The sequence below is a fragment of the Canis lupus genome, chromosome 5 (genome assembly GCF_003254725.2).
Source record: "Canis lupus dingo isolate Sandy chromosome 5, ASM325472v2, whole genome shotgun sequence".
Taxonomy (NCBI): Eukaryota; Metazoa; Chordata; class Mammalia; order Carnivora; family Canidae; genus Canis; species Canis lupus.
Window position 1 is genome coordinate 26220362 of NC_064247.1, and position 21754 is coordinate 26242115.

General features: G+C 37.9%; 1 protein-coding gene across 6 annotated transcripts in view; it reads left to right on the forward strand.

The window, feature by feature from the left end:
• The first annotated feature begins 2 nt into the window (after window positions 1-2).
• Window positions 3-21754, forward strand: part of KBTBD3 (kelch repeat and BTB domain containing 3) — a 31961-nt gene continuing 10209 nt past the window's right edge. For 3 of the 6 annotated variants that reach the window (XM_035717045.2, XM_035717046.2, XM_035717043.2), the window contains exons 1-2: window positions 3-320; window positions 20188-20432. In XM_035717045.2, the coding sequence (XP_035572938.1) occupies window positions 20212-20432 (221 nt within the window). In that variant the 5' untranslated portion in view covers window positions 3-320; window positions 20188-20211. Of the gene's footprint in view, window positions 321-585; window positions 1100-20187; window positions 20433-20990; window positions 21068-21754 lie in introns of those variants that run through there. The other 3 variants (XM_025465673.3, XM_035717044.2, XM_035717047.2) reach the window with 3 other exon arrangements.

Genomic DNA, 21754 nt, shown 5'->3' on the forward strand with positions numbered 1-21754 from the left:
GGGCGGGGCGCGGGGCAGACGGCGACGTGCGTGACGCCCGCCCACCCGGCGCGCTCGCGCTCCCGCGCCGCCCGCGTTCCTAGGAGCGAGCCGCTAGGGGCGGAGACGGAGGCCGCCTCTGCGCTCGGCGCTCTGCGGCCGCGCGTGACGTCACGGGGGCGGGGCCCGAGCGGGCGGGGGGCGGGACCAAGGCCGAGAGCTCCGGAGTTACGCCAGTTACACTCGAAGAAACGCTGACGGGACAGCGGTTCGGGCCAATCGCAGTGGGGCCTGCGGAGGCCGCGAGCCTAGGGTGGAGACTTCGGAGACTGCAGTTGCAGGTGGGTGAGCTCCGGGGTCCGAGGGAGGAGTGGGGCGGCCGCGTCTGGTTGCTGGGGGGCCCGCGGAGGAGGGGACCCCCGGGGCTGCGGCTTGTCCGTGTGCGGGTGCGGGGAGGGCGCCGCCCGGGGGGCGGGGGGGCGCCCTCACACGACTCAGCAGCCGGCCTCGGTGGGCCCCCCGGGCCTGACCTGGGGCCGTGCGGGTGCGATCCAGGGCGGGAGGGTGGGGGGGGGCTGCTGCAGGGGACCCTCGGGGCGGAGCGGCGCACGCACACGGCTCGGCAGCCCGCCTCTGTGCTTCCCCGGCTTGACCCGGGGCCGTGCGAGCGCGCTCCTGGGTGGCTGCTCTGGGGGCCCCTGGTGACCTCAGCTCCTGCGGGTTTGACCTGTGCAGAGAGCTGCAAATGCTCCGCTTTGCGGTGGATGGAGTGCGGTCCGCTGGGATGGAACCCAGGGCCAGCCGTGGTCACTAGCACAGTGGCCTAGGGATCATTTCCACGTTCTTGAAGATGGCTTCGCTTCTGTTGCTACGAGTGTCTGTTCTGTTAACTTTTCCCGACACCACAAGCCCCTTCCAGTCCTTTGCAGGCTCGGTGGGATTTGGAACCCACAACACACACAGATCCCCAAAGGGATGTAACATAAATCAGTGTCTGGACAGATGTGCTTGGGTGATGCTAACCGAAAGCCTGTGTCAGAAGTCGGTGTGAGATCTGCTTACCACCTGCAGAGAGCTTACAATCTGGCAAGGCAGACAGAGCATGCACCAAAACCCCGCAGTAAGTGAACATGTGCAGGTACTACAGGGCATCTGCTAACACTTCTATCACCCGGGATCACAACTCCGGATCACATCACTGCGTGTATGTGAGCATCTGTAATAACTTCTCCCTTCTTGTCCTTTTGAGCTGATTTTTATGATTTCACTCTATTTTCTGTTCCTAAAATTCTTCTAGGTACACGATCACATGTTCTTCGGTGCAGTAGTAATTATTGTTAACTGATGGAGAATCTGAGATCAGAAAGAGAAATTTGTGGAATTACTTCAGCTCAGGTTCAGGAACTAATTCATGGTTCCTTTTTATCATTGACCTAATCTCTGTATTCTTCTTTGAAGCCTTACACATTTAGTATAGGAACAGATAATGTAGTGCTTAATCCTACTTGTTCTCTCTGCCTAGAATATTCTCTTCCGTCATCACATTTCTTGTTCCTCTGTGTCATTCAGGTCTTGGCTCAAATGTCATACCTAGGAGAATGTCTCTATGACAAATCAAAGAAGCTCTCTCTCCGCTCCCTTCCCCATCCCCAAGCCTGCTACTGTAGTGGACATTCTTTTTAGGTTTCTTTAATGGAATCCTCCTCCTCCCTGGACTACCCCAGAGTATGTTGGTTTCTTTTTTAAGTATTCTCTATTTAATTCATTTGGCGACTGTTCTTGTACTGCCTTATGACATCTGTTATCCTGAATTTATATGTGTATCTTGCAAATTAGAATGTAAACTATTTGAGAGGGAATTTAATGCATACCTTACCTTTTACAAATAAAATATACATAAGTATACTTAAGTAACCATTTTTGATGAACTGTCACAATAGATTTTACTCCTTTTATAAGCTAACATAGGTATTTATATTCTGTCTACTTTTATCTCCCTCATTTTTAAGGAAATATAAAGTGTGCCTAACTATATTCAGTAAGCGCAACCATTTTACTAGGATATTTTTATTGCATTGGTCAAGGGAAAAACTTTTAGGGGTTCAGCAAGTTTGTGAGTGATAGTCATCTTGCCAGATCCTGGTCTATTGCTTCTTAGTGGGATTCTGAGAAACTTGTGTTCTTTTTCCAGTTCTACTACCAGTTATCTGTGACTGGGTAAATCACATAACCTCTCCCTGGTACCAATTTCAGTGGAAAAGCATCAAATGAAATTCTAAGTTTCCTTGATTTGAAGGAGAGATAATGTTCATTAGCTTTTTGTTCGGTCACAACTTAAACTTTATTCTTTTGCAAAGCTGAATGTTTCAAGATTTTATAAATAATTCTGTAATTCTACCAGTTACTTTAAAAAAAGACTTTGATACCTCTTTTTCCTCAATTTGCTTATCCAATCCATTCTCCGTTCTATTGGTTCTGCTTCTAAACAGAGCTAAAATCCATCTATTTCTATCTCGATTGTTAACACTCTGGTCTAAACCACCATCTTGTCTCACCTGCAATAGTGATTCATCTTCTAGCCTGCAGAAGGGGGAGGGGAGCATTGTTTTCCTGTGTCTTCCCTGCCTTTAGCACTCCTGAAGCAGTCTGTCTTCAGGGCCAAGTCTCCAAGTCTGTGCCCTTAATCACTGCACTATATGGGCTTCTAACTGGACTGGGTAGGAGAAGCCAGGAATCCTGAAGAGTGTGGTGCCACAGAAACTAGAGATGCGTGTTTCAAGAGGCAGGGACTAGTTAGCAACAAGAGTACTCCTGAGAAGTTAACTAGAAAGTAGAGAGAGAAGTTAGCATTAGACACCCATAAGAGAGGGCAGCATGGTGACACTGACTCAGCAGGCTGGCTGTAGGGTGAGAGAGGACTGGATGGTGGTGGGCTCAGATGGCAACTGGACGTAAGGCTACTACAGACTTTCTGGGTTGGGGAGTGGAAAAACAGGATGGCAACTAGAGGGTGATGAAAGTTCAAAGGACAGATTTTTGTTTTATATTTAAAGGTGGGAGATACTAAGATCTGTCTGCTGATGGAATCTGTCCAGTCAAGTGGGAGAATGTGTTGATGCAGGAGAGGGGGCAGTTGTGGGTGTGTGTGTGCACATTACTCTAAAGTGTGTTCCAGAGTGGAGGACCCTGTCTCCATTGTTTTTGGCTGTATGTCCATATCTAGAATAGGGCTCGCCAAAATAACAGCTACTCTGTGAACTTTCTAATATTTGCTGAATAAATGAATAACTTGGACTCTACCTTCTTATTTTTTTTTTTTTGGACTTTACCTTCTTTTAATTAATTCTTCACACATCAGCCAGAAAGATATATATATAAATCATGTCACTATCCAGTGCAAAGTCTTCCGTGCTTGCAGCTGCAATTAGACTGGAATTCCAGCCCTGTGTGGCCTATTGGATCCTGCTTCTGTAGCCCTTCCTCGCCGACCTTCTCACTCTCCTTAACTGAATTCCAGTGATGCTGGCCACCTTTCCTGTCCCAAAGGAAGGACTCCTTCCCACTTTAGGGCTTTATACGTGATTTCTCCCACCAACATCTTACGTCGTCATCATTCAGGTGTCCACTTCAATGACAGCTTCTAAGGAAGATGCTCCCTAATACTGAAGTGGACAAGAGCAAAAGCTCTAGAGCCCCACCATCTGGGTCCAGGTCCCTGCCTACCTGTTTTATGACCTGGAACAAATGACTTGACACCTCAAAACCCCATTTCTCCTTCCCATGAAGTGCGAACAGTAGCAATGTCTATTTTACACACTTCTTTTGAAGATTAAAGAGTGAAGCGTGCAGTACAAACTAAGCCTTATGAGAGTGTTACCACTGTTACTCCCTGAAAGTGACTATCACCCATTATTCATTTCTGTTCCCATTTCCCAGCAGTCTCTTCACAATGTTTGTAACAATGTAACAATGTATAATTTGTCAGTCTACCTTGTTAGATGAGAACCACCAGGAAAGCAAGGAACAGGACAGCATCTCTCATCCATGCTTTCCTGACTAATTCCAAACCTGGCATAAAGTTAGCAGTCTGTAATAAATGTTAAAGAGAAGAGGCCAGAAATCCTGCTCTATTTTGAAACTCCAGTGATCAAACTCGGATCACTCGAAGGCCTGTTGGGATCAAAGCGCAAACCACTCATAGTGCAGCTTTGGTTGAATATTCCACTCCCGTCAAGTGGCACATGCTTTTTCTGTCATCACTTCGTATCAATTTTGTCAGACTTGATTGTTGTACTTTTATTGATTCAATTATTTAAATCAAATTTTAATGGAAGACATTAAAAGAAAGAACAAAATAGTTTTACAAATTGAATCAATGTTTTGAGCATGAAAGAGTTTTGTTGAAGCTGAGATGCAGTCTTATAAAATACACCATTATTTTATGTGCTACGAAGAAAGAAAACCATGCTGTTTTTAACTGCAACACAACTCCTTACCAGTTGGCATTTTTCATACTTCTGGAAAGCCCTTTAAAAAATCCACGTATCACCCCTTGTACACACATAGAAAGAAAAACATAAGCAAAATTTACTGAGATGCTCTTTAAACTTTTTCATATTCAGAGTCCAATGCTTCCAATTCACTTTCAACCCAGGATCTAAACGTCCGTGTTTTTCTGCATAATATCGTTCTCTGTTACCAAGAACATTAGTGATACATCATTTCTTAAGTGAGTATACATTATCATCTCCAGGGCTATCTTTTAAGACACGGATACCTATCATTCTTCACATTTTGGTGCACATCTTGATGCATGTAGTTACAAATCTGTCATGTTGCTACCTGGCCAAAAGCAATTAAAAGATACTTGAAATGTGTCTTAGAATTAGAGAAAGACTGAGGTTGCAGAATATTTGAAGAAAAAAAAATCGCCTTACTAATCCTTTACCAAGATTTAAGAATTACTTCAACAACTAAAAATGTTACTTAGTACATGTTATTACTGAGTTTAACCATTAATATTGATATACCACCTCACAATATTAATTTAATATTCATGATATAACTTTAGCATCACAATAGTACAGTGTAATTGCTGTGTGCACTTTGGACAAGGAAGCTAAAGTCTCACCCTCCATAGAGGTCACCGTATAGTGATGGACTATTTAGGACCAGATTCCTTCAGGTCCAAATCCCAAATTCTTTGTTATTTGCAAAATATATACTACTACTACAAGTACAGATTTACTCCAACCAAATTTAAGAAATGAAGATTTCAGCTTCTTGGGTTGTTCATTCTTTATATGTAGCAGGTTTTATCTTTTAACAGCTTCATTAAAGTGAATACCTATATATGCTTAATATATTTGAGAATACTTATTTGGAGATACTTAAAAATTTCTAGGAAAGTTTGCTTTTTGTTAGTATTCTTAGAAATAAGAATTACCCTATACCTGCCTCATTGCTTTCAATGAACAATGAGCCTCAAAATTGACTTAATCCAACACAAGATCCAAATTAAATACATATTTTTAATGGTAATAAAGTTAATTTAGAAATGTTTATGGTTGAAGTTTCTTAAGTTTACTTGCTCAAGACTTAAGTCAGTATGCAGAAATACAGTTTTTGTCTTTTTGAAAGTCTCAGGTTTGGATACCTTTTAGCTTTTTTGTTTTACATTTAACTTCTTAAAAAAAAAAATACTAAGGAACAGAGCACCTAGGTGGTGCAGTCAGTTGAGCATACAACTTGATTTTGGCTCAGGTCATGATTTCAGGGTCCTGGGGTCAGGCTTCACACTGGTCTGCTTGGGGTTGTCCCTGTCCCGCTACCCCTCCTGCTCGTGCTTACTCTCTCTCTCTCAAATAAATAAATAAATATTAAAAAAAAAAAAAGCCAAGGAACTATTTAAACTCAAAACAATGTTTTCTTTGCACTTCTTAAGTGTTCTGAATAAGGACAAAACCAGCATATCAAAATAATTTCTAAGTTGAATTCATATTTCATGCTCTTTAATTTTTATTTTGAAATAATCACATATATACAGAAAATTACAAAAGTGCTATAAAGTGGTCCCATGTGCCCTTCACTCAGTTTCCCCATGGCTATATCTTCTATAATTATTGCCCAAAATCTGAATCAGGACCTTGACACTGGTGCACTGTGTGGGTACAATCCTATGTCATTTTATCACTGTGGATCCCTGTAACTAATTCTTATTAGTTACAGATTATTACAGATCACTGAGTTTCCCTTGTGCATCCCTGCCCCTCCACCACAACCCTCAGTCCCTGGAAACCACTCATTTATTGTCCATCTCTATAATTTTGTCATTTAAAAATATTATAGAAGTGGAATCATACAGTATGTGACCTTTGGAGATTGCCTTTTTTCACTCCTCATAATGCTCTTGAAATTCATCTAGGTTGTGATGTACATCAGTTGTCTGTTCCTGTTCCTCCACGATAGGGAGTCACCACAGTTTATACTCATCCGTATACTGAGCAACATTTTGGATGTTTACAATTTTTGACCAGACAACTGTAGGTGCTATGAAAAACCATATACAGATTTGTATTTCTGTAGGATAAATGCCCAGGTCAGTGGTTATTGGATAATATAGTGTGTGGTTAGTACCCCCCTCCTGACTTTTAATAAGATATAATAGACATATAATATTGGGTTAGTTACAACATGATTATTTGATATTTGCATGTATTATGAAATAAATGCCACAATAAATTTAGTTAACATCCATTACCTCATGTGATTAGAATTTTTCTTCCGCTGATAGCTTTTAAGATTTACTCTCAAAGCAACTTCCAAATATAGAATGCAGCCTTGTTACCTGTAGTCATCATGCTGTATGTTATATCTCCAGAACGTATTTCTCTTATAACTGGAAATTTGTACATTTTTCACCTCTTTCACTCAGTTCCCCCCCACGCCCCCCCCCCACCAAAAATGAGTTAACTGTTTCCATGAGTTTTTTTTCTTCAAGATTCCACAAAAACAGTGACATTATACAGTATGTCTTTATAATTTCACTTAGCATAATGCCCTCAAGGTCTCTTGGTGTAGGAATTATTTTTTATGGCTGATACTCCACTGTGTTTGCATGTATGTATGTATATTTCACATTTTATTTATCAATCTACAGATATTTAAATTGCTTCTTTATCTTGGCTATTGTGAATGTGCTGCTGTGAACATGGCAGATAGATATCTTTTCAGGTCAGTAAGTTAGTTTCTTTTCAATACATTCCCTAGAAGCTCAATTGGCAGATCATATTGTAGTTTTATTTTAGAATTTTGAGGAACCTCCATACTGTTTTCTGTGTTGGTTGCACTAGTTTACGTTCCCACCAGAAATATACAAGGTTTCCTTTTCTTCATGTCCCCAACAGTACTTGCTGTCTCTTATCTTTTTGACAACATACTGACAAGTGTGAGTTTATCTCTCAGGGTTTTGATTAGCCTTTTCTTGATTAGAGACACTGAGCACCACTTCACATACCTGTTAGCCATTTGAATATCGTTGGAAAAATGTCTATTTATGTTCATTGCTCATTTTTAATGGGATCATTTGGACTTTATTTACTATTGAGTTCTATAAGTTCCTTATATATTTTGGATAATAGCTTATCAGATGTGCAGGTTGAGAATATTTTCTTCCAGTCTGTAGGTGGCCTATTCATTTGGTTGATCACTTATTTTACAGTGTGGAAGTTTTGTGTTTGCATGTAGTCCCACTCTTTATGTTTTATTTTGTTGCATGTACCTTATGTGTCTTTTTTTTTTTTTAAAGATTTTATTTATTTATGAGAGACAGAGAGAGAGAGAGAGGCAGAGACACAGGCAGAAGGAGAAGCAGGCTCCCTTCGAGCCTGCTGTGGGACTCCATCCTGGGGCTCCAGGATCAGGCCCTGAGCTGAAGGTGGCGCTAGACCACTGAGCCACCCGGGCTGCCTACCTTATGTGTCTTAGCCAAAAAAAATCACTGCTATTATCAATGTCAAGGAGCTGATTCCCTACTTTTCTTCTAGGAATTTATGGTTTTACTGGTCTCACATTTAAGTCTTTTTAACTGACTTAATTTTTGTGAATGGTATGAGATATGAGTCTGGTTCCATTCTTTTGCATGTGAATATCCAATTTTCCCAGCATCATTTATTGAGGAAACTATCTTTTTGCCATAGAGTATTTGTACTCAATTTATGTCTTCTCCAATTTCTTATTACATCAGTGTTTTATAGTTTTCAGTGTATGTCTTTGACCTACTTGGTTAAATTTATTCCTAAGTATTTTATTGTTTTGATGCTATTATAAATGAGATTGTTTTATTTTTAAATTTTGTTAGTGTATAGAAATGCTACTGATTTTTGTATGTTGATTTTGTATTTTACAGCTTTACTGAATTCATTTAGTAGTTGTTACTTTTTTGGGCGGGGTGCTGTCTTTAGTATTTTCTGCATATAAAATGTCATCTGCAAACAAATACAGTTTTACTTTTTTCCTTTCCAATTCTGACTCCATTTATTTGTTTTTCTTGCCTGATGGCTCTGGCAAGAACTTCTAGTACTATGTTGAATAATGGTGAGAGTGGACAACCTTCTCTTGGTCCTGATATTAGAAGAAAAGCTTTCAACCTTGCACCATTGAGTTTGATGTTAGCTATGGGTTTGTCCTATATGGCCTTTTATTATTTGAGAATTCTATACCCACTTTCCTTCTATGCCCAATTAATTGAGAATTTTTATCATGAATGGTTGTTGAATTTTTAAATGTTTTTTCTCCATCTGTTGGATGATCATATGATTTTTATCTTTCTATTAGTGTGGTAAATTACATTTATTGATTTACATATGTTCAATCATCCTGCATCCTGGTTTTAAATCCTAATTGATCATGGTGTATTATCCTTTTATTTTTTATTTTATTTGTTTTAAATGTTTTATTTATTTATTCATGAGAGACACAGAGAGGCAGAAACATAGGCAGAGGGCAAAGCAGACTTCCTGCCGGGACCCCAGTGCGGGACTCGATCCCAGGACCCTGGGATCACGCCCTGGGCCAAAGGCAGACACTCAACCACTGAGCCACCCAGGTGCCCTGGTATATTATCCTTTTCATGTGCTGTTGGATTCAGTTTGCTAGAATTCTGTTGGGACTTTTTGGATCTATAGTCATCAGGGATATTGGCCTGTAGGATTTTTTGTTTTGTTTTGTCTTGTTTTTATAGTGCCTTATCTAGCTTTGATAGCATGGTAATACTGGCCTCATAAATTGAGTTTAGGAATATGCCCTTCTCTTCAGTTTTTTGAGTAGAAGGATGGGTATTGATTCCTCTTTAAATGTTTGGTAAAATTCACCAATGAATCCATTTGGTCTTGGGCATTTCTTTGTTGGGAAGTTTTTGATTACTAATTCAATCTTATTTTCTACTCTTTGTGGTTCAGACTTGGTAGGTTGTATGCTTCTAGAAATTTAGCTATTTTAAGTTTTTAGTTTTGTATAATTGTTCATAGTAGTTTCTTATGATCTTTTACATTTCTGTAGCATCACTTGTCTCCTCCTTCACTTATAATTTTATTTATTTGAGTTCTCACTGTCTCTGTAGTTGTTAGGTAAAGGTTTACCAATTTTGTTCATCTTTTCCAAGAACCAACTTTTACTCTTGTCAATTTTTCTATTGTTTTCCTTTTTTCTATTTCATTTATTTCTGCTCTGATTTTTATTATATACTTAATTTTGTTAACTGTGGGCTTATTATGTTATTTCTAGTTCCTTGGGATTAAAATTAGACTGTTTATTTGGAATCTTACTTTCTTCTAGCTGTTGTGCTTATTGCTATAAACTTCTCTCAGAACTGCTTTTGCTACATCCCATAAGTTTTGGTATGTTGTATTTTCATTTATCTTATGACATTATTTTACTTCCATTTTAATTTCTTCTTTCATGCCTTGGTTATTCAGAAGTGTGTTTAATTTTAATGTATTTGTGGATTTTACCAGTATTGATTTCTGCTTTCATATGATTGTTGCTGGAAAACAGTTGGTGTGATTTCAGTCTTCTTATATTTGCTAAGACTTGTATTGTGGCCTAACATTTGCTCTATCCTACAAAATTTCTGTGTCTGTATATGTCACTTAGGTCCTTTTGATTTATAATGTTCTTCAAATCCATTGTTTCCTTATTGCTTCTTTGTCTGGATGATATATTCATTGCTGAGGGGGATGTTAAAATCCCCAATTATTATTTTATTTCTGTTTAAGACTGCCAGTTCTGTTAGTATTTGCTTTATATATTTAGGAGCTTTGATATTGAGTACATAAACCTTTACAATTATATATTCTTAATGGATTGTTAACTTCATTATCATTGTATAGTGACCTTCTTTATCTCCTTTGACTATTTTTAATTTAAAGTTTCTTGTCTGATATAAGTATAGCATCTCTGCTTTCTTTTGATTACCATTTGGGTGAAATATTTTTTCCCATTCCTTCATTCTCAGTCTGCATGTGTTTTTAAAGAGTCTCTTGTAGGCAGCGTATCATTAGATCTTGTATTTTTATCTGTTCAGCCATACTATGTCTTTTGATTGGAGAATTTAATCTGTTTACATTTCATCATTAGCAGTTAAAGATTTACTATTGTCATTTAGTTAACTGTGTTCTGACTGTAGATACTTTTCACTTTATTGTGGTTTGATGACTTTTTGTAGCAGTATTTTGTCATTCTTTTATCATAATCTTTTATATGACTACTACAAGGTTTTCCTTTTTGGTTACCATGTTACTAACATAAAATAACATTCTATTTATAACATCCTATTTTAAGTTGATAACAACTTAATTTTAATAACATATAAACTTTAAATTTTTACTTCTCTCCTCGCAGTTTGTTAATGTTTCAGTTTACATAAATATATATTATTTTAAAGATTTTATATTTAAGTAATCTCTATACCCAATGTGGGGCTCAAACTCACAACTCTGAGATTAAGAGTCACATATTCCTCTGACTGAACCAGTCAGGCACCTGTCAGTTTACATATATTTTATATTGTGTATCAAAAACAGATTATTATATTTATGGTTATTTTTAATGTTTATTTTTTTTAATTTTAAACTAGAGTTGTAAATGAATTACATGTTTTAGAATACGATTACAATATTAGAAAATCTGATTTTTTTAAAGGTTTTATTTATTTATTCATGAGAGATACAGAGAGAGAGAGAAAGAGAGAGAGAGGCAGAGACACAGACAGAGAAGAATCAGGCTCCATGTAGGAAGCTCAACGTGGAACTCGATCCCGGGACTCCAGGATCACGCCCTGGGCCAAAGGCAGGTGCTAAACTGCTGAGCCACCCAGGGATCCCCTGAGAATCTGATTTTGACTGCATAGTTAGCATTATCAGTTAGGTCTACAAACATTTATTTATTTTTATAATGTTAATTAGCATTATTTTATTTCTCCTTCTGAATTCTTTGCAGATAGGTCGCAGATCTCCCATTTCCTTAGGGTCAGTTATTGGAGCTTTATTGCTTTCTTATGGTGATGTCATTGTTTACCTGATTCTTCATAATCCTTGATTCTTAGGTTGTTGGGTTTTTTGTTTTTTGTTTTTTTTTTTGAGATTTTATTTATTTATTCGTGAGAGACAGAGAGAGAGGCAGAGACATAGGCAGAAGGAGAAGCGGACTCCATGCAGGGAGCCCGATGCGGGACTTGATCCCAGGACCCCAGGGATCACGCCCTGAGCTGAAGGCAGACGCTTAACCACTGAGCCACCCAGATGTCCCAATCCTTGATTCTTTGTGTTGAATTCTCTGGTTAAACTTCCTACTCAGGCAGAACTGGGTGCTATACTCAACAGTTAGGCAGGGCTACAAATTTGCTACCTTGCCCTGTTTTACAACAGTCTCTGTGGCCCTTTTGCTTGCTGGTTGGGGACGTGAATCCAGCAGAGCTGCCCACCAAACTCCTTGCTCAGACAGTACCACCAGTTTTGCTCTAAAGATGGAAAGAACTGCTAGTTTGGCTCTCTGCTCAAGTGCTGTTGCAAGCTTGGCTCTAGGTTGGGCTACACAGCTTCTCAGGTGTTCTGGTTAGGCTTGCTGGTTGGGCAGGCCTGGAGGCTATATTCAGTGCCAGGCAGAGCTTTGAATTTGCTTCTCAGCCTTGGCAAGGGCTGTGTAACAGCCTCCAGATCCAGTTAGACTTGGTAGTCAGAGACAGGAATCAGGCAAAACACACGGAGCTCCCTGGCCAGATGGAGTCCCCTGCTGGGCTCTGCAGATGGGCAGAGACCCTGGTTAGGCACTCCTCTCAAGTGCTGCTGAGCTGCTCCGTGTCCTGGATGCTCTGGTCTGGTGGGGTGGGGCAGGGGGCTGCACTCAGCACCTAAAAATTAGCTTTCCTGCCAGGCACAGTGGCAAAAACAGGCTCTAAAGCTGGTATGGCTCGTTGTTTGGGGCCTTGAGTCAGGCAGGACTGCACACGGAGTTCCCTGGCCAGGTGGGGTCATCAAGTTGTGGTTAGCTTTTTAAGAAACTTCCAAATAATTTCTGTTAGCAACATGTGAATGACACAATGTCTCTGTGGCCTCTTAATCATTTTATATTATCAGTTTATTTTTATTAGCCATTCTAAGAATGGCAGTGCTGTTTCATTGTGGTCGTAATTTTGTATTTCCTTGACTAATGATACTTAACTTCATGTGTTCATCTCTATATTTTCTTTGGTGAAATACATCTTCATGTCTTTTGCCCATTTTTAAACCAAATTGTTTGTTTTTTTACTGATGGGTTTTGAGAATTCTTTATATAGGTATTAATCTTTTATCAGATTTCATTTGCAAATGTTTTCTCCTAGGCTATAGGTGGTCTTTTCTTCCTCTTAACAGGGTCTTTCACAGAGGAAACATTTTCAATTTGGTTAACATTCAAATTAACATTTTCCCTCTGTTTTATGGATTGTGCTTACTCTTTGTCACAGAGATTTTCTCCTATATTTTCTTCTAAAAGTTTTACAGTTTTTACATTTTACATTTAAGCCTATCACCCATTCTGAGTTAATTTTTGTATGAAATGTGATATTTAGGTTGAAGTTTACTTATTGCCTGTGAGTATCCATCTGTTTCAACATTGTTAAAAGATTATCTTTACACCATTGAATTGCTTTTGAATATTAGTCAGGAAATAGTTGGCTTTACTTGAGTGGAGTTATTTCTTAATTATATATTCTGTTCCACTAATCTATGTGTCCGTCTTTTCACCAATATCACACAGTCTTGATCATTGTAGCTATGTAAGTATTGAAATCTGGTAAACTGATTCTTCCCACATTACCATTATTTGTCAAAACTGTGTTAGCTATTTATTTTCCTGTCTTTCCATATAAGTATTTGAATAGTCTGCAAAAAGATCTTACTGAGATTTTTATCATAATTTTGTTAAACCTGTATTATCATTATGGGGAGAATTGACATCCTTACTATGTTGATTTTTCCAGTTCATAAACATGGCATAATCTCTCAATTTATTTTGGTTTCTTTAGTTTCTTTTGTCAGCATATTTTAGTTTCAGTGTACAAGTTCCACACATGTTTTGGTAGATTTTATACCTAAATCAGTTTGTTTGTTTGTTTGTTTGTTTGTTTTTTAAAGATTTTATTTGTGTGTGTGTGTGTGAGAGAGAGAGAGAGAGAGAGAGAGAGAGAGAGAAAGCAGAGAGAGAAGCAGGCTCCATGCAGGGAGCCCGATGTGGGACTCAATCTCAGGACTCCAGGATCATGCCCTGGGCTGAAGGCAGACGCTTAACCTCTGCGCCACCCAGACGTCCCTAGTTTGTTTCTTTCTTTCTTTCTTCCACTGTTGTAAATGGTTTTATATTTTAAACTTTGGTTCCCATTTGTTCATTGGTAGCTTACAAAAAACCCACTGATTTTGTATGTTGATATTATATCCTATGGCACTGTTGAATTCACTTATTAGCTGTATGAATATTTTGTAGGTTACTTGAGAGTTTCTATTCCTGTAAATACAGAGGCAGTTTGTTTCCTTTCAAATGTATATGAATTTTGTAGAATTTTCTTGCCTTAGTGTGCTGGCTAGAACTTCTAGTACTATGATGAATAGCAATGTTAAGAGTGGACATACTTGCCATTTTCATCATCTCTGAGCAAAAGCATTCAGTCTCCTACCATTTAGTGTAACATTAGCTATAGATTTTTAATAGATGTCCTTTATCAAGTTGAAGTTCTCTGTTCTTTGTTTGCTAGGAGGTTTTCTCATGAATACGTGTGGGATTTTTCAGTAGTTTTACTGTGTCAATTGATAGGATTATGGGATTTTTTTTTTTTTTTTTTTTTTTTTTTTTTTTTTTTAGTTTGCTTCAGTAGTGCATTACATTGATATTTGAATACTGAACCATCCTTATATCATGGAATAAGCCTATTTGGTTGGCCTTGTGAATAATTCCTTTTAGAAACTGCTGAATTATTTTTGCTAGTTTTAAAAAATATGTATATTTGTAAGGGATATTGATATGTACTTTGGTTTTTTCTTTGTTTTTGTGTTGTCTTTGTCTGGGTCACCACAGTAGTACTGACTTCATAAGATTACTTGGGAAGTGTTCCCTCCTCTTCTGCATTCTGGAGAAAATATAGATTTGATAGTAACTCTTTTTTTAAACTTTTGGTAAATTTAATTTCCTTAATAGTTGCAAGGCTGTTCAAATTTTATATTTCATCTTGAGTGAGTTGTGGGGTTTTTTTTTGAGGAATTTGTTCATCTGTGCTATTAAATTGTTACATGTAGAGTTGTTTATAGTATTCCTTTCCTTATCTTTCTGATTAGCCTCAAGGTCTGTGTAATTCCTCTGTTTCATTCTTGGTATCAGTAATGTATGTCTTCTCTCTTTTATTCTTTGTCAGTCTTGCTAAGGTTTGTCTATTTTATTGAATTTATCCAAGAAGAAACTCTTTCATTGATTTTCTCTGCAGCTTTCTATTTTCATTTTCATAGATTTCTGCTCTTTATCATTTCCCTTCATCTGACTTTATTGAGTTTATTTTGCCCTTCTTGTTATAGTTACTTGAGGTCAAAGCAAAAAATCATAACACTGCCTAATGTAGATCTCAGGACATGTAAGGAATTATTTAAACAACTATATAATAAGGGTATGAGAGCGTGTAAAGGGACATAAAAGATTGTAAAGTTTATACACTTTATTCACACTAGTAAAATGTTTACACAAGTATTGTCATGATATGTATCTTTTACATATACATGTACCATACACACACACGCACACACACACACACGTAATACCTAGAACAACCACTGAAAAGTCCATACAAAGAGGTACACTCATAGTCACTGTAGCCAACTCAAAATGGAATTCTAAAAAAGATTCAGTAACCCACAGGAAGACAGGAAGAAGAAGAAAAATAAATTAGAAACAGAGAAATTAGAGAAAACAACCAAAAAGCAGAACTAAGTATTAATTTATCAGTAATTGCACTAAATATAAATGGTTTATACATGCTAATTAAAAGAGATTAGCAGAATCGATTTTTAAAAAATGATCCAACTTTATACATTTCCTATAAGTCACTCACTTCAAATACAATGATATAAGTAAGTTGAAGGTCAAGGGTGAAAATATGTATACTATATAAGTATTAATTAAAAGGAAATAAGCAAGGTTATATTAATACTAGACAAAGTGAAGGAAAATTATAACGGACAGAGAGGAATATTACATGTTAACCCACCAAGAAGTCATAGCAAACCTAATTGTCTAGGTACAAAACAGAGAGCTGCAAAATATGTGAAGCAAAAACTGATAGAACTGATAAGAAAAGTAGATAAATGTACTGTTACAGCTGGAGACTTCAAACTTCTCTGTCTTAAATTAATAGAACAAGAGGATAGCAAGAAATGACACCGAACTCAATATCATCAATCAACAGAATCTAATCAATATTTATAGAAAACTCCACCTAACAAAACAACACACATTACTTTCAAATGCCATGGGACATCTACCAAGAGTAACCATATCCTGATGCACAAAACAAACCTTAAATGACTAAAAATAATTGATATCACACAGACTTTGTAATTGCTCATTGTGGCATCCCTGTGAAGGCTGCTTTAAAATTCTTGGTAGATAATTCTGACATCTATGTCATCTGCGTTGGGGTCTATTGTCTTTTCTCTTTCAGCTTGATATGTACCTGGTTGGGATATATTGGGTATTATAAGATTACATCTTATTTAAATCTTGTGTTTTAGTGGGTCTTTTTTTTGACAGTGCTCTGTTGGGTTCAGACCGTCACCTCATTACTGTTGGGTTGGGATGGAAGTCCAGATTTTCCACCTCATCTCTGTGGACACCTGAGACAGGGTGGTTCCTTTTACTGCTGGATAGAGTTGGGAGTTCAGCCCCCCACCACATCTTCTGATAACACTGGCTGGGAAGAGAGGAGATCATAGTTACTGCTCCCGTATGGTCTCCACTGACATCATGTGGGGTGGAAATATAAAAGTTAAAGAGTCTCTCTCCATTTATTCCCCTATCAATGTTTACCTGTTAACAGAAATGGAGGTTTTTACCATACAGTGTTGTTCTCTGATTTATTGGTTTAAAGGCCCAGAAAGATTTGCTTTGTAACACAGACATAGATGTTAAATTTACTGTTGTAATCATCTATCAAAATTCACCTCCATCGTGTCACTTTCTCCTCATTGTATTAACATGCCCAGATTTTTCCATCTCAAACAAAAGAAAATGGAATTTCCTAGAATACATCTACTCCTCTAGTCCCCAATTTCTTTAAAAAATAATGTATACAGATTGTGTCCATCATGTAATGTGGCCTCTCTTCATCCCACCCCCAAATCATCAGTGATATCTTTTCAGTCCTCACCTTCCCTAACTTTTCCTCAGCTTTAGATGATGTGTAACTACTTCCTACATGAAATTCTCTTTGCTCTCTACTGCCTCTCCTACTTTTCCTCCATTTCTATCCCTGTTCTTTGCGAGTTCTTCCTTAGCCATAGAACTTTACCTGTGTCTTCTGCAAATCATACTTTCCACTATATTTTCAGTTCATCTAGACTATCACCTTGTAGGAAGCAGGTCATACACAAATAATTGTTCAACTAAATGGTCTATCCCTTAAGGTTAGTTACCCTCGGTATTCTGTCTTTGGCCCTCCTCTTTACTAATTTTATTTCTTTCCCTTGATTGATCTTTATCCATTTCAGTGGCCTCAGGTATCTTGTGGATTGAGTTCCCTTATCCCCTTCGTAAAACTTCCAGCACCCTTTCTCTTTGATAGCACTTGTAATAATTATGACTAAATAAAATCTACATATAGAAAAGTACTCAAACCAAGTTAAGAAAATAGAAAATTTCAGCTTCTCTGCTGAAGACAATCTGGCAGAGGGAAAGAATTCTTTCTTACTTGGCCTTGTGTTCTGTTCCAGCTTTCAAAGGATTTGATGAGTCCCATTCACATTAGAGAAGGCAGTCTGCTTTATTTAGTCTGTTACTTCAAATGTTAATCTCAGCCACAAACACTCTCACAGACACCCCCAGAAACAATGATTAGCCATGTATCTGGGCCTTCCATGGCCCAGTCATGTTAACACATAAAAGTAACCATCGCACTACACATGGCTTCTGATTACTTAAAATATAGCTAGAGCAACCAAAGAACTTAATTTTTAGTTTAATTTAATCTTAGATAAGATAAATTTGAATAGCAATACATAGCTCATGATTACTGTATTGGACAATACAGCAGATGGTTTCAGTCCTAGACTAGAACTTTAACTGATGCTGTAAACCATTCAGACTACTTCTCCAGTATATAGCTTCCACTTGGAACTTGAAACACTCCCTCTGGGAGAACCAAGCTATCATATAAGAAGTACAGCTACCCTGAGACTGCCATGCTGTGAGGAAGTATAAGCTAGCCACATGGAAAGAGACTGCATTGAGACACACACACACACAGACAGAGACCCATCTGTTTTAGCCATCCCATTTGAAGCATCAGAAATGTGAAAAAAAGGAATCATATTGGACCTGTAGCCTAGTCAGGCCTTCAGACAACTCCAGCCAGAGCTGCCATCTGACTCTAAGTATATGAAAGCCCCCCAAGCAAGAAGCTCCAGCTAAACCCATAGAACCATTAGAGATAAAAATTGTTGTCATAAGCCACTAAGTTTTTGGGTAATTTGTAAAGCAATAGATAACCAAAATAAGAACATACTAAGGGAATTAAGTTTCCTTATTTCTCTGGCTCCCTTAGTTCTCAGTCTTTTCCTTTTTGTTTCCCACTTCCTTGCTTTTTGGTGAGGTAAAGTTGTATGCATAAAACTGAATTTGGGAAAGTCACAATGATCTGGCCTTCAACTATCTTGGATTTCTGATCTCATATTTAAGAGACCTTTCTAAAGGGGCCTCGGTGGCTCAGTCAGTTAAGTGTCTGCCCTGTCATGATCCCAGGGTCCTGGGATCGAGCCCCATGTTGGGCTTACTGCTCAGCAGGAAGCCTGCTTTTCCCTCCTGCTCCCCCTGCTGTTCTCTCTCTCTCTCTCTCTCTTTCTCTTTCTCTAGTAAATAAATAAAATATTTTAAAAATATAAAAGTCCTTTTAAAATAAAGTTACACTGTTTTGTGTCCTGCTTTCAAATAGGCCAACTTGGTTAAAAAGAGAGAGAGAGAAAGAGGGAGACAGGCCTCAAATAAAATCACAAATGAGAGGGGAGAAATAATAACAAACACCACAGAAATATAAACAATCATAAGTGAATTTTAATGACATCTATGCAAACAAATTGGACAACCTAGAAGAAATGGATAAATTTCTAGAAACATATAAACTACCAAAACTGAAACAGGAAGAAATGGGAAACTTGAACAGACCAATAACTAGTAAATAAATTGAGCCAATAATCAAGAAACTCCCAATAAACAAAAGTCCAGGACCAGAAGGCTTCACAGATGAATTCTCCCAAACATTTAAAGAAGAGTTAATGCCTCAAACTCTTCCAAAAAATAGAAAAGGAAGGAAAACTTCCAAGTTCATTCTTTCAGGCCAATATTACCCTGATACCAAAACCAGATAAAAAGTCCACTAAAAGAGAACTACAGGCCAATATTCCTGATGAACATAGGTGCAAAATTTATCAGTAAAATACTATCAAGCCAAATTCAGAAATACACTAGAAAAATCATTCACCACGATCAAGGGAGATTTATTCCTGAGTTGCCAGGGTGGTTCAGTATTTGCAAATCAATCAACATGATATATCACATCAATAAGAGAAAGGATAAGAACCATCATCTCAATAGATGATCAACAGTAGAAAAAGCACTTGACAAAGTTCAACACCCAGTCATGGTAAAAATAAAAACTGTCAACAAAATAGGTTTAGAGGAACATATTTTCACATAATAAAGGCCATATATGAAAAACATGGAGCTAATATCATCCTAAATGGGGGAAAATGGAGAACTTTTTCTCTAAGGTCAGGAACAAGACAAGGATGTCCACTCTCACTGTTTGATTCCACATAGTATAGGAAGTCCTAGCCACAGCAGTCAGACAAGAAAAAGAAACAAAAGGCATTCAGGTAAGCCAACTGGAACCAATATTTCACTTTTCTTCCTTACTAAAGGCCATAACTAAATACAGTCCAACATTCTGGTCTTTTTTGGTCATTTATCTCTAAAATGTTGAACCTCAGAAGGCATATATCTAGGCTTCAAGATTAGTATTTTGACATCTGCTTTGCTGCTGGAAGTAAATGGATGGGAGGGGACAGGATGTGTCGGGTATACAACCATGTGATAACTACTGTGCAAATAATACCTCTTAAATGTAACAGATGAGTCATGTAGTAAGATCCTATGTGAGCTATACATACAACTTATAAATTGTGCTATTTGACACAATTTTGTAGCCTTGAACTTTTTCCTTCAAGTTATACTTGAAGGATATACTTTTTATTTTAGTAAACTCAGTATTTATAAAAATTCAAAAGAAATTTATTATTAAATGTCATGAAAACAAACGTTTAGAACAAGGTTTACTATGTTATGACTGTTTTTACACTAAGCAAACTTGGGATCTGAAATTTCATCAGGACTAACCACAGCAGTGATTTTTCTTTTCCATTCCAGTTCTAAGAACAAAGGGAATTGGCTATGGATAATTCATATCATTTCAATCAACGAAACTCATGTAATGGACTTCCATCTGAGAAGAAAAACAACTTCCTTGTGTCTGAAGATCATGGACAGAAAATCTTAAGCGTACTGCAGAATTTTAGAGAACAAAATGTCTTTTATGATTTCGAAATCATCATGAAAGATGAAATAATCCCATGTCATCGCTGTGTCTTAGCAGCGTGCAGTGACTTTTTCAGGTACTTTACCATGTTTGTCTCTGCCTCAGATTTTGCATTATTATTTTTCATAACTACTGAATTTCTTCCCTACAGGAGCATGCAACAGTAATTTTTAATTTGTAAAAGCTAATTAGATTTACTAGTGATTTTTGAATATGAAAATTTAAGACTACCTTTTTTAATAGTTCAGATATTCCCAGGTCAGCATTCCTAAGGTTGTATGGAACACTGGTCCCTTGAAACATTCTGGAAAAAAATTGTTTCGATCTAGAGTCAGTTTGTTTGGGGGACTTCTTGCACTGTATTCAGAAAAAGAGGAGAAGACAGATGGATAAAAAATGGAAGTATAGTTGAAAGTATAGTTCAAAGAAAATGAGTCTGAGAAAACCAAGTTCAGTCATGTATCTGTAGGTTATACAAGGGAGAAGGACTCACTACAGAGGATTTCAAGGTTTCACCTCTCTTTGACAAAGACATTCTTATAGGGGAAAAGTACCTCCAGAAGCATTTCTGGAGAACACCCAACTTGTTCTGATTCTAGGCAACCTTCTGAATATAACTTGGTTCCTTTTGTAGATCATCCTTTAGGAGTGTCCTAGTCATGACACTGTAAGAACCCACTGTGGTGACAGTGGGCTTCTAATTCTGCAAGGGTAAGTGTTCCCCACATGACCTTAGTATTGAGGTAACTGGATCAAGCTCATACCGTCCTGTGAGGTCTCTTGGTCAGACACACAAACCTCTTGGTGACATCCTGGCCTTCATCCCTCCTAGTCACACTGCAAAAATTGTGATCCTAATTGCAGTATTTACATTATGTTCAGTTTTAGAAACAATTTTTTATTTAAGGTAAACAGGATTTAAATATCTAGTAAATAAAATTTATAAAAACAAAGTAAGATTTAAGATATAAATACACTATATGCAAGTTAACTTATACTGATTTTAATCCTTAATTAAACTCCTGTATTGCTCCTTGCATCTGGTTAGACCCCTGTTGCTCTGAAGAGAACCAGCAAAAGCAAATTGATATCCACTATCAATTGAAATCCTGTTCCTGTGGGGCATTCTGCTTGAGTGGGGAGCCGTGGCTCAGTGCCATATCCCACCTCACTGGGGATGCAGAAGCTACACCTTTGCCAACACAGATGCTAGTTCTTTCTTTGTTTTCTTCATGTCCTCTCTTGGGTAACGCCCCACCGTCCTGTGCTCGGCCATACCATAGTTCCACCAATTTTTTCCCAGCAGCTCCCTTCTGCTCCCCCACCCTCCTGCCACTCTTCATGCCACGTGGGCTGGGTCCTGTAATGGTTAAGGACTTGGCCTGTTGCCTCTTAAGC